We start from the raw sequence: 12,397 nt of genomic DNA, 5'->3' as shown, positions 1-12,397 counted from the left end.
AGTACCAGTCTGAACTGTATTTCCAATATCGAGAAGTTCACCAATCAAGATATTGATCTAGAGTCTTCACGACGGACCCGCTCGCAGGGAAAACTCCTCCATATTCTTAGGAATCTTTTGAAAAAGTCTGTACCACGCTCTGCAACCTAGCTTGGCATGTAGTTGCCAACACGATCTCGGCGTAAAACTCGAAAGGAGGAACACCATCACGATCACCGACACCAAACATACATCCTCTAATACCTCAAGCCTCCGCTACTGACTCCCCGGCATCTAGACCCAAAGGAAAAACGACTGTCAGCTTCAGATTGCCTCAGTTAGTAGTCCACGTCAACAGCCACGACTGTTCTCGAATCACAACCACAGAACACTATCACTAGCGCAATTTCAAGCCTGACCAACACCTTGACGGTCCCTTTGTTATCGAAAATCACCACAACGATGAATATTTGCGAGGCCTTTCAAATTTGCAACAGAGTTGCGTTGCACAGGATAGGGGCGCCTATGGGATCATCATTGACCACCAGGCGTTAGGAATGGGCAGACAATATACCATCTACCCCAGCGACCCGACAACAACTTGGTCTCTCATCGCGACCGTCTCCACCTTGCACTCGTCATTTCATCAAACGTCCTTCAACTCCACGGCACCCCTTGGGTCCCGGACGTCCTCGGTAGCCATGATGTTTTCTTTCTTGCGAGGAATGGATATCATTTGTATAGCCAGCCACTCTTCCGCAACACTCACCAACCTTCCACCAACCCAGTCTTGTCGCCTTCGGAATCAGACAACGGCCTTGCCTTCGTCCTCGAGCGGGAACCCAAAGTACTCGCCCTTGGCTTCCTCCTTATCGAGCTAATGCTTGGCCAAACGCTGGACGCACTTCGCGGCGACACGGGACCAGGGAATCTTTCCCGAAGGTAGTCTGCTATCGAAATATGTCATCGCACAGAACGCCTTACCTAGGATCAAGACGGAGAGTCTGAATTACTGGACTGCGGTCAGCCGCTGTACGGATGGGGATCTCCACAACTGGAGATCGGGGACTGATGGTACGGGACTGGACAATGAGAGCTTGTGTGAGGAGGTATATTCGGGATTTAATTGCGCTGCACATTTTCAACTTATCACCCTTGGGGAGCGAAATTTTCTTCTTTCCTTTTTCTTTTTTGGATTAGATATCTTGGAAGTATACGCACAGCGATGGAGTGGACCGTATCTGATTTATTCGGTCGTGGCTCTACCTACCAAAAGTGACAATCCCTTCTTCATTTTTCAGAGCTTTCTGACGTCTCAGATCTCCTCACATAACTCCTGATCAACACGAACCCGACAACCTGGGATCGGACCCATGATAACCACATGCCAACAATCCTCGTTTTTCATTGTTCACACCCCGCACATCAGATGCGAAAAGCGGAATAGCGTTTTGTTTTGGAGCTGTCTAGAACCATTGGAGGCATTCTAGACAACAAGGAAAAGGGGGAAGCAATTACCAAACAAAGGTGAAAAACCCGCTCGTTTGTGGCATTGGTGCGGTTGTGGCTCCGCTCTGCTCTTTTATATCTTTGTAACAACAACACCGAGGAAGACCGAGAGAGAGAGAGAGATCAAGCTTTTCACTGACAGGATGAAGAGCGGATACCGAGCAGTAAATCAGGATGGATGCTACAAGCCATTGCCCAGTGATATATTCCCCGATAGGCGCTATCGTCCGCAATGTTACGTAACTTGAGGGCGACCTTGGGCAAGCTATCGGCATGTTCCGCGTCGAGGTAGCCCCTGAACAGGTTTTGATAGCCAATGGCTGGATGGCTGGCGTAAAACTCCAGTTGGGCCTTGCATGCGCAAAAATATAGTTGTAGTAAGGGTCTGTGTCACGGATTTGTTTGCAACATGGTGTATCCTGATGGGCTTCGGTGATATTCTACCAAGAACTTGATGTGAATGAGGCCGGTGGCGTCTTGGTTCAGGAGGTTTGTCCTGTTTTCCTCTAGCGCAATGTCATGTCGCTATCCATTCGGCCGATAAACTGTCAGGTCAGAGCGGAAGGGAACCGCGGAGGTGTTCGAGCAGGGAGGGCGTGAAACATTTGGGGAGATAGGACGGATTGCTGCTACGGCAGTTGACGGTAGTGGCGTCTGGGTTGCAACGGCGCCGGAGTGTGTTGTGGAGAGCAGGCGGAGAACGGCGCATCTCCCGAGTTTGTCACCGAGATGGACGAGATGGAGGCTGTAGGGGAGATGTCATGAACCTGGCGTTCTGGGCTTCGTTTTGAGAAACTCCAGGGCTGTCTTGGATGAAGATGAAAGGATGAACCCAGGACTCAGGACCCTAACCCGCAAGCGAAGTTTCGTCGGAACGGTGACTGATTGGTTGATGTGTGAAGGGATCTGCGAAGGTGGGGCATCTCAAGTCTCTCTTCTCCCCCGCCAAGCGATCGTGGTTGGGGGCCCGGGCGCTATCGAGAGGGGTTACGCGCGATCAAGCGCACAACGGCTGCGGCCCTGATGCAGCCGTGACGACGTTGGGAACGATGACAGCCTAGCTCGCCTTGAGTCGCTCACTAGTCGGACCGGACCCTGGAGCCCATCATCGAGTCTGCCCTCCCGTCCCCCGTCCCCCCGGGGGGGAAAGAGTGGCACGTCAGACAAGGCACGAACGAAAAGAGCAGGAGTTCTGGTGGAGGTGGCGCTGTGTCCCGTCCGCTGGAACTGCCAGGTGGTAATGCGCGGGGGTGGGCCTCCCATTGTTCCCTTCTCTTTGAGTGTTCCTCCAGCTCCAGTCCAGTGATCTGGCAATCAATCAATCCAATCCCTCAAATTGCAGCGAGCGTCCACCTTCGACCATACCACAGACGCCATCGTCCATCCGTACACAATCAGATCATCCTGTCGCCCACGCCGGACTTTCCTCCGCGCTGCGACCCCTACCACCCTGCGAGTCCGTCAGGCCAACAGCAATGGTGCTGACGCTGTCGCCGGAGCCCCTCGGCCGTTCACACCGTGACTCCCCGCGACCCAGTGCCCACTTGCGCTACCGCTGCCGTCACCACCCGCGTTACTCCGTTGGCGAAAGCGGACCCGCCACCGGCCTCAGCCAACCGTTGCCTCCGCCCCGTTGACCGTTGAGTTGACCGTTGGATCTAACCGTCAACGCCGCTGCCGCCGCCATCAGAACTCAATGGACCTCGACGGCAGCACGTCTACGGACGGTGGGCCCATGGCCCTCCTCGTCGCCGCCGAGGACTTGACAGGACTCGTTCTCGACCGCGACGATGTCAAGGTTTTTGTCAAGGAAGAAACCACAAGCCCAGTGTCAAGCACTGGCAGATCATGTCAGGCTCCATCGCTGAAGTGGAAACCCAAAGCTCCCCCGAGGACCTCCGGTGCCCACAGCAGCAATCAAACCATCGCATCGCGGCATCATGTCACCAAATCCGGTAGACATGGCAGCAAAGCAGCAGCAGCCGCCAAAGCCGCCGCCCTCCGAGGCCCTCACCCATCGCCGCACCCCATTGTTCCTCGCCGTGTCGAGGACTGGGATCCGTGGAAAGGGCTACTCCATGAACTCTACATCACCCAAAACCGCATCCTCCGTGACATTATACAACTGATGGAAACCAACTACAACCTCAAGGCCACACCCAAAATGTACAAGAACCAGTTCGCTCGCTGGGGCTTTTTCAAATACGCCGTCAAGAGGCGGCCACGGTACAACTCTGACGAATCCCCCACCGACGACACCTACGGTTCAAAGTCGTCATCGGCCTCCATGATCTCCCTCAGCAGAAACAACAGTTACAGCACCAATTCCCCCACCTTCTTCGGCAACGACACGTCCCGCGCCGCTCAGCTAGGGTTAACTGCCATCCGCCGTTTCTTGCACGGGTACATCGACCTCGATATCAGCAACCTCCGGGTAGAAGAAGTCGCCGGCTACATCGACCCTTGTTATCGCTACTTTAAGGTTTCCATGGATCTATTCGACTTGAAGGAGAATAAAACCGGAGGTGAGGTGTTAAGGCTGGCATTCCTGCAGATCGAACGCAAGCTCGAGAAGCCAACGATGAAGTCATTTTCGGATTTGTGTTTTGTCGTCCCGCATTTGTTATTGGAGTACGGGAGGTTAGATATCCTCAAGGCTTACTTCCGTTACTTGGCACGGTTAACAACCGTCAAGTTTGGAAACCACCCCGTCTCGGAGATCGCGGCGAGTTTTGTCGAGATGTTTGAGGAAGGGTCGGAGAATGAGGAGAGGCTGATGGGGTACATTCAGCTTTTGTCACAAGCCAACGCGGATGTCATTGAGGATATCCCTGGTGTGCTGGGTAGGACGAGAGAGTGGGCGAGGAATCAGAGTTTGGCTTGCCAGCAGAGGGAGGATAGGAGTCGCAGTGGGAGTCCAAATTCTTCGGCTGCTTCGTCGAAGGGGTCACCTCCTGATATGAACATGGCGGTGGCGCCTTCTGTGAGGGATAGAGACAAGAGGCGGCATCACATGCTTCGAGTCGAGGCCCAGAGCGTGTATTGGGCGCAAAAGCTGGTTATGTCAGGTGATCCGGAAAGTGAAGCGCTGGCTGAGCAGTGGTTGGCGAAGGAATTCGGGCATGATTTCAAGCCCCGGGTGATGGCATTGCTGGAGAGGCTAAAGATGATGAGGGATATCGGGGTATTCCCGGAGGTGTTTGCCAAGATGATGGAATGTCTGTTTATTGGGTGGCTGTTTGATTATTGCGAGTTTGTGGAAGAGTGGGAAGAGGCGTTTGAATGGGGGAGACAGGGACTGGCACTGTCGGCGAATGAGCAGTACGTGATTTGGAGTATTCACTTGGAGGGGGTGATGAGAGAGCATGGCAGTGTGTTGGAAGCGGATGCACTGAAGAAAAAGAGACAGGGGATGGACTGGATGGAACAGGTGAGGACGCAGGTGGACAAGTTGACTTTGTAAGGTTTATTTTGTGTGTAATTTTTAAAGGTAAGAAGGGAGTTTTTAGTTTGGAGAAGGGTTTGATACCTTTGAAGATGGGTATGTTGATTGGTTACAAAACGGGATGGGGGAGATGGGTTTGCATTGGGAGATAATACCTTGGCTGTTTGCTCTGATGTTCTAGGTGATATGAAGATGTTTCTCGTCTCTGTACAATTTGGTTATGCACTCTTTTCAGTTTGATTGCATGCATTGCCCCTTGTCAATCCAGAGAACACGGAGCTCAACATACCCGCGCTGATATCCCCAGTCACCTCATCTAGTGACTCGCAATGGGAAGCGTCACTAGGTCGGTGTACGGGCAATATCACACGGGTCACTCTTCCGTTACTTGGACTTGCCCAGCTGAATTCTACGCCGACCAAATGACCAAGCAGCGCCCCTCGTCGATGATGATGATGATGATGATGATGATGATGATGATGATGCAGCCGCCGACAGGTTCGATCATCGGTCGCACGATGAGTCTTGTCATGCCCAGAGATAGGTAGTAATTTGGTTGGAAAGTAAAGGAGCTGCTCCCAACTTTTAGATATTCAAACTCTCTGTCCTCTCTTCCCCCCAGAAGATTTTCTTTTCCTAAACTCGCCTCCAAACTAGGCTTTCGACCTCACCAAAGCCCAGAACAACCACCTTCAACGGCCTTCACACGATGATACTACGTACCGTAAGCAAAACGCAAAAACTTCCTGTCGTCCTTTTCCTTCGACCTTTCCCCCCCCCCTTTGATCATATCTTTCTACCCTTTTCTTAACCATATCTACCACCCTTCACTGATATCTATCGTCTTTTGCCCTTTTGACCTGCACCAATTCAACATTGAACTCATTTTCTACACCACCACAGTCTCTATATACCAAGGACGAGAGACCGTTGGGAGAGGAGTTGCCTAGGGATATCTGGTACGTTTTTACGCCTAGATGTAACGGGAAACGAGGGGTTGGGTATGGAGGCTGATGGGTATTTTTCAGGGTTGAATTCGGTTTTCAGGTTGTTTCGGTTCGGTACCAGTATTTGAGGAAGATGGCGAGGGAGGAGATGGAGGGTATGTGCATTGTTATTGCTGACGTTGGGATTCATGGGGATGATGTTGGGGTATGCAGAGGGCTGATGTTTTTTGTGTTGATAGCGGAGGCTGAGCAGGTGTCTGACCTTGCTAAGGCGGCTGACCGGCTGTGTTGCTGCTGCCAACAAGCATGGTGATGAGTGGGATTGGCTGTCGCTGGAGGTGTTGGTTCCGCCGGAGTTGATGGGCGAGTCGCCTACTAGCTATATAGTGCCCTGGATTGGGAGTGAGGATAGCTTCTTCGGATGGGGGACTACTGCATACATGGCGTAGCATACCGGGAACGCATGGGTCTGTTAAAGACAGTGGGGGCATGGCGGGCATGGCAGGCATGGCGTCACGGTTTCTTTCGGCTGTTTGAGGTCTGAGGCGTCAGGGAAATATTTCGAGGGGCCTATCAGCATGGAATCAGGCGCTATGAGCCTTTTCGGAGGCGTTTAAAACATTCTCTTAGGTGTCTAGAATCTGGAGGCAGGCGCTGTCAACACAATGCAATGTGTGCTTCTGGCAATACTGTAGGGTGTTTTGAGTTCTTAACTATATGTCATCAATATGGTTGTATGTGTTTCCACTATCGTGACAAATGTCGACAAAAGAAAAGGGTCATCTTTAACACGTGAGAGAGCTATGGCTGTGCCACCCAAATGCAACACCGTTACAGCCAGCACCCAACACTGTACCATCTGCACTTGCGCCTCCTTATGCCTAGACCCTTTATACATATTCCTGTCCAGTCTTCCCCTAAGCTCACCTCACCTCCCTCATCTTTACTCCCCTTCCCCCCACACACACACACAAAAAAAAAAAGAAAATGAAGCTCATCATCGCCGGCTCAACCGGCTTTCTAGCCACAGAACTAACCCGCCAATCCCTCTCCAACCCCCTCATCACCTCCCTCATCACCCTCGGCCGGAAACCCTGCCCCCCGCCCGACCCATCCACCCTCCTCCCAAACGCCGACCTCTCCAAACTCAAATCTGTCATCCTCGAGGATTTCGACAGAGATGACTACCCCGAAAGCATCAAATCCGACCTCTCCAACGCAGACGCCTGCATCTGGACCATAGCTATCACCCCCGCCCAGCTCAAGACCGTGCCCTGGGAGACAACGGTCAAGGTCTGCCGTGACTACGCCGTGACTGGGATCAAGGTGATCTCCTCCTTGACGGATAAAAGGCCGTTTAGATTTGTTTATGTCAGTGGTGCGAACGCTGAGCGGGATCCGGCAAAGAAGCCGTTGTTGTTGGGCGATTATTGCGTTCTCCGCGGCGAGGCGGAAAACAGAATCTTGGAGTTTGGGAAAACATCTGGGGGAAGGGTGGAGGTGGCGATTGCGAAGCCGGGGATTATCTCTGGTCCGACCAAGGAGACGGGGGTGTTGGCGAGGGTGTTTTTCGGTGTGGTTGGGATTGGGAAGGTGAGGGTTGGGCAGGTTGCCGGTGCGTTGTTGGAGGAGGTTGCGAAGGGGTTTGAGAGGGAGACGTATGAGAATGAGGATTTGGTCAGGGTGGGGAGTGGGACGGTGGCGGGGGGTGAGTAGGGGTTCGGTTGCAGGGGTTGTTGGGTAGTGCAACGTGTAGAGGATGAGACTTTGCTTCTAAATGCTTTCCGAGAAGTTATCCAGAATTTCTATGTGAAGGGGATGATCTACCCTGCCACCTTCATACCCAGTAATACCACACTCGCAACCGCATAAATAATCCCACTAACCCCCCAAGGCAGCCCCAAATCCTCTGGATCTCCCGTCTTCAACGCTTCCACCCACAGCAGGGGCATCACCATCGCCCCCATCAGCGTTCCCACCGTCCGAACGAGCATCACGACTGAAAACACCACCCCTGTCTCAGAGTCCACCTGCTTGACCACATGCTCACTCTTTAACAGCCCAAAAGTGAACATTGGCAGAGCTATTCCCAGTGCATACACCCCCAACGCACAAACGAGCCAGCCAATACTAGGAGCGAGGGCGACGCACAATGCGCCGAACCCTGACAAAAGTAAACAGATCTTGGCGTTGTGAATCGTTGTCCTCGTGGGACCGGCTTCGGACTCATGAGCAGACATGAACCCGGCCTGTTTTCGAAGGAGGGCGGGGATGATGTAGGTTAACAGAAAAAAATTAAAGACGGCTTTGACGGAGAGGAGGTAGCCGATGGAAGAGAGAAGGAGGTGGTAACGGTTGGTGATGTAGAGGGGGAGGAGCTTCGTGTCGGAGGAGGCGAGGGAGGCGAGGAAGAAAACGACGAGAAGCAAGACGAAGTTGGGCGTGGGGGCTGTGAGAAGGGAGAGGATGGAGGACAGGCGTGTGCTGAAGAGGGAGAGCAGAGATTTGGGTGGTGCTTGAGGAGACGGCAGAGAAGACCTTTCTTCATCATGCGTCTCTCGGGGTTCAACTGGGTGCGGGGGAGGCGCTATGGGAAGCAAAGATATCAGGGGTGCCGATACCAACAATAGACCAAGTCCTAGTACGAGGGGTAGCCACAGCCTGAATGACATGGTCATTGATGCCAGAGCAGGCCCAAGCTGACTCGAGAAAATGGAAGTCGTAGCGTTGAGGTAGGCGAAGAAGGTCGCCCTATCACTTCTGTCAGTCACCATTCTCATAACTATTCCGACTCAAAACTCACCGCAGAACCACATCCCCCGTCAACTCCGACACCAGAAAATACACCACCGAGTTCAACACGCAATCACCTCCCAACCAACTCCCCGCTGGCGCAAGCACAACCCATTCCACCGGCAGCCACCTAAAGCACCCAACAAACAGCATCCACCCCAGCAAAAAAGCGCGGGGGACCAGGTTCAGCCTCAAAACGAATCCGTACCCATATCGATCCGCCAGCGTCACCAAAGGAATCGTCATGAGAAAGTCACCCCCCACCCAGATGGTCTCCATCACCCCTTGCAACTTCCCCAAGCGCTGCTGGATGGTATCGAGCTTGCACAGCTCTTCTGGGATGGTGCCGTCCGGGGAAACGGCTGAGGGATCACTGAGGGAGTAGTGGTCAAAACAGAGCCGGGATTCGATCACGCGGGTGGTGGGGAGTTGGTATAGCGACCATGAGAGGTTGATGAGGGCTACCAGAAGAAGCAGCGGGCGGATTGCGCGGCGGGGAGTGGGGTGAGAAGAGGATTTGACGAGGGAAGGCGAGCGGCTTCTTGAGCGAGACGGAGGCCGGTCTGATGAAGGGCGTGCCATCTCATATGGTGAGGGGTGGAATACCCGTTGAGATGTATGATGTGAAGGTGCTGTAGGTGGTGGATTCAGGCTTCTGGAGCTTCACCGGGCGCTAGGGAGGGTGCCCCACTTCGCGCCCGTTGAGAGCTCCGCCCCCGCAACATGGGGGTCCTCTTAAGGAGACTTGAAAGCAACCTCGATTCTTGTAACACACACCACCTACTCCATGAGAGCTTTAGATAATGTCGATCACACACCTCCCATCAGGATCCAGCTCGTGATAATCACCCGAATTCTCATCCAGCAGTCCTTCAAAGCCTCGATGAAACGCGCCCGCCAGCTCGAAGCTCTCATAATCCTGGATCGACAGATAGGGCACAAGAAAATGCCCTACCCGCCTATATGTTCCATGCTCTGAAGTCCTTTCAAGAATTATGCCCTCCTCTGCCGCGGGCTCCCAATCCCCGCAGTACGCCGCCTGCTCCGCGCCTATGTGAAGCAGAAAATATGTCCGACCAGGCAGCCAGTCACTGTCGTCTTTCAGTGCAAGCGCAACCGACTTTCGACACGTGTCCCAGCTCAAGGCCAACGGGTGGTCAAAGAATTCCTCATTAATCTCCAATACTTCCGGGAACCGGACTGTTCCTGAAATGCTAATCCAAGGCTGTCCGTTCTCGATGTATCGGCATATCTTGCGCATATGGCCGCGAAGACGAAGTCGACATAGATTAGTGCCGTCAAACAAATTTTGAGATGTTCGGTCAACCTCGACGTCCACCAACTCGACACTAGGCACTATCCGGGTGTATTCAGAGCTCTGAGGCCATGATACTGTATCCATGATGGACGCCCAGGACCAGGACGGTGCCACTTCTGTTTCCCTCGGAGCATCACTTAGCCGTTGTGGCTCGCTTCCTTCTTCGTATTCAGCTAACAACCACACCAGCGAAGGCAGTAGGCTGTCCTTCCACATCCCAGCCAGATAGTCATTCGGGTTCCGTTTCGCAACAGAAGAAAACTGCTTAGCCAAAGCTGACACAGCTAGCAGGCGATCATTCGGATATGTCAGAGCCGTGGCAGTGTAGTCTTCCACAAGACGGAACCATCGCAGTTCCAGTTCGTCAGCAGATAGCCCCTTCGTAATCGCCGCCATACCCCGTGTCTGGCGCTCCAATCCATCTTGATATCCCTCGGGGAGAACCTCAGATGCGTCCAAAGCATGACACTCCCAGTACACTTGGTCCGACAAGAAATGTACAATGCGCGGTGCGAGCAACCTCTCTTGATACACCCAGCCTCGTTCGTAAAGGGGTCCAACAGCCCGCAAGGAATGAAACCCTTCGGGAGTTGCCTGCAGGGTAACGCTTTCTTGACCAGCTTCGACGACGACCGTCGCCCGACAAGGATTGATCGACGACAAGTCTCGATCAAAGACTAGCCCGTCAGGCACACTGGCAACGGAAGCCGAGAGATTCAAAGATGAATTGGTGTAGACCTCGTCCATGTGCATGATATCAACTGCTTTCTCTGGTCCGTTGTCTTGCTCGATGCAGAGGGCGTCAATCCATATGTATCGGAATCCAAGCCCACGCGTGACTTGGATGGCATGGCGGAATACCGCTGCTTCGTCGCACGCTAGAAGATGGGGGACTATGTCTTCTTTTAGCAGGAACTGAGTCTGGGTGGTGAGGAGCAGCTTGGGTGGATTGCCCCATCTGTGGCTGAGGGTGAGGTACTTTGTGTCTGGGGGCAGAGATTCGGACACTACTGCGCGGATGTTCTGAGAGTTTTCAAGACTCAGTTGATCAAAATGTTTCGGCAGCGGCTCGGTGGTAGACCAAACGTCTATCAGACGCCGTGGGAGACGGCCTGAAGACCGGTTTGCACACTGGGCATGCGATGAAAGGCATGTTTCCAACCAGTGCTTGATCTGGCCCAGCGTTTCAGCTGACCATGTAGTAGGGGCACTGAGTATGCGGGTACTTCTTCCATTCCGAACTAACACATACAAGTATCAGCCTCCACAGCTCCACCCACACAGATGTCACGTTCCTCACCATCTTGGATGCTCAAACCCCCTACATGAGATCTAGCCTTTTGGTCCTCGGCACAAAACTCCCAAAGCCTGAGATTCACACTCGTCGAGTTGTTCTGCAGCAGAGTAAACCTGAGCTCTGCTGTTCTTTTGGAGTCTAGGGGGTCATTGATTGCCGGGATGGTGTTGCTGATGAGAGAGCACATGTCACATTGGTTTTGATGAATGTGTCGGATTATTCGGTCTCGGTATGACTGATCCAATGGCAGGGACGAGACTGTTTCGATGATTCCCGATGTCAAGACAGAACCTGCCTTTTGGAAGATTACGGTGCAGTCGGTGCATATCTGCCGGCTGTGGGGGTGTGACATGATTAAGTCACTGATGGGGAGCAATTCAGAAGCAAGCAAATGGTGAGTCTTTCTTCTGTGAGATGTTTGTGGGAGTCGAGGGAGATGGTGAAAGGCTCAGGGGAAGAGCACAGGAGAAATTCGTTTCAGTGCGGGGTAAGGTAAATTAGAAGAGAGGTGCGGTCTGGCTACTGGAGCGAAGACCGGTTGACTGTCTTGACTTTTATGGGATGATGTCCGGGTTAGGGTTATTTAACGATTGATGTAGGAGGCTTGCGATTGATGTGGGAGGCTTGCAATTGATGTGGGATCCAGGAGGTGAAAGGAGATACGAGGAAGAGATACGAGGAAGTTCGGATAATTCTGGTGGATATTTTGTATGCTTTGAGGGGGAAGCCCGGAGGATGTAAGAGGTATAAGAGGACGCTGTGGGGAGTATACCTATTTTCTCTTTCTTTTCTTTTTCTTCTTGATCCGGCAATTCAATCTTTCACCTGTGACCTACGCCTGTACCTAGTAATAGGCCGTTAACATTGACTAAAGTACGATTAGGAAAAGTTATTTGGTCAGAACTTGCATACAGATTTTACTCCTACTACCCCGTACCTACTCATCATCAAAAGAAACCGGCCTGCCGCCATTCACCCAGATCCAGTCTTCCCCTTACTATCCCGCTCATTGTTATTTTACGATTAGGAATAGACCAATACCGGTACCTACATAAACTAATGAACGCGCAGATACTATGAAAAGACACGAATAAGTTGACTGGCTTCGA

At 52.6% G+C, this 12,397-nt stretch overlaps 4 protein-coding genes across 4 annotated transcripts; 2 read left to right on the top strand and 2 right to left on the bottom strand.

The window, feature by feature from the left end:
• Window positions 1-3,184: 3,184 nt before the first annotated feature.
• On the top strand, window positions 3,185-4,951 carry QC762_504210 (uncharacterized protein; the record flags this gene model as incomplete). Its single annotated transcript, XM_062890845.1, has 1 exon — window positions 3,185-4,951. The coding sequence occupies one exon, from the start codon at window positions 3,185-3,187 to the stop codon at window positions 4,949-4,951; it is 1,767 nt and encodes a 588-aa protein (XP_062741980.1).
• Window positions 4,952-6,857: 1,906 nt separating this feature from the next.
• Window positions 6,858-7,596, top strand: QC762_504200 (uncharacterized protein; the record flags this gene model as incomplete). Its single annotated transcript, XM_062890844.1, has 1 exon — window positions 6,858-7,596. The coding sequence occupies exon 1, from the start codon at window positions 6,868-6,870 to the stop codon at window positions 7,594-7,596; it is 729 nt and encodes a 242-aa protein (XP_062741979.1). The 5' UTR covers window positions 6,858-6,867.
• On the bottom strand, window positions 7,214-9,398 carry QC762_0079110 (uncharacterized protein; the record flags this gene model as incomplete). Its single annotated transcript, XM_062883888.1, has 3 exons — window positions 7,214-8,631; window positions 8,684-9,314; window positions 9,350-9,398. 3 exons carry the CDS (start codon window positions 9,396-9,398, stop codon window positions 7,704-7,706), a joined length of 1,608 nt encoding a protein of 535 aa, XP_062741978.1. The 3' UTR covers window positions 7,214-7,703.
• Window positions 9,399-9,469: 71 nt separating this feature from the next.
• Window positions 9,470-11,985, bottom strand: QC762_0079100 (uncharacterized protein; the record flags this gene model as incomplete). The annotated part of the gene is made up of 3 exons (XM_062883887.1): window positions 11,904-11,985; window positions 11,292-11,883; window positions 9,470-11,232 (listed from the first exon to the last, which is right to left on the bottom strand). The coding sequence occupies exons 2-3, from the start codon at window positions 11,638-11,640 to the stop codon at window positions 9,470-9,472; spliced, it is 2,112 nt and encodes a 703-aa protein (XP_062741977.1). The 5' UTR covers window positions 11,641-11,883; window positions 11,904-11,985.
• Between the last annotated feature and the right edge of the window lie 412 nt (window positions 11,986-12,397).

This window comes from Podospora pseudocomata, chromosome 5, assembly GCF_035222375.1.
Source record: "Podospora pseudocomata strain CBS 415.72m chromosome 5, whole genome shotgun sequence".
NCBI classification, from domain to species: Eukaryota; Fungi; Ascomycota; class Sordariomycetes; order Sordariales; family Podosporaceae; genus Podospora; species Podospora pseudocomata.
This window is presented reverse-complemented; position numbering and strand designations above follow the sequence as displayed.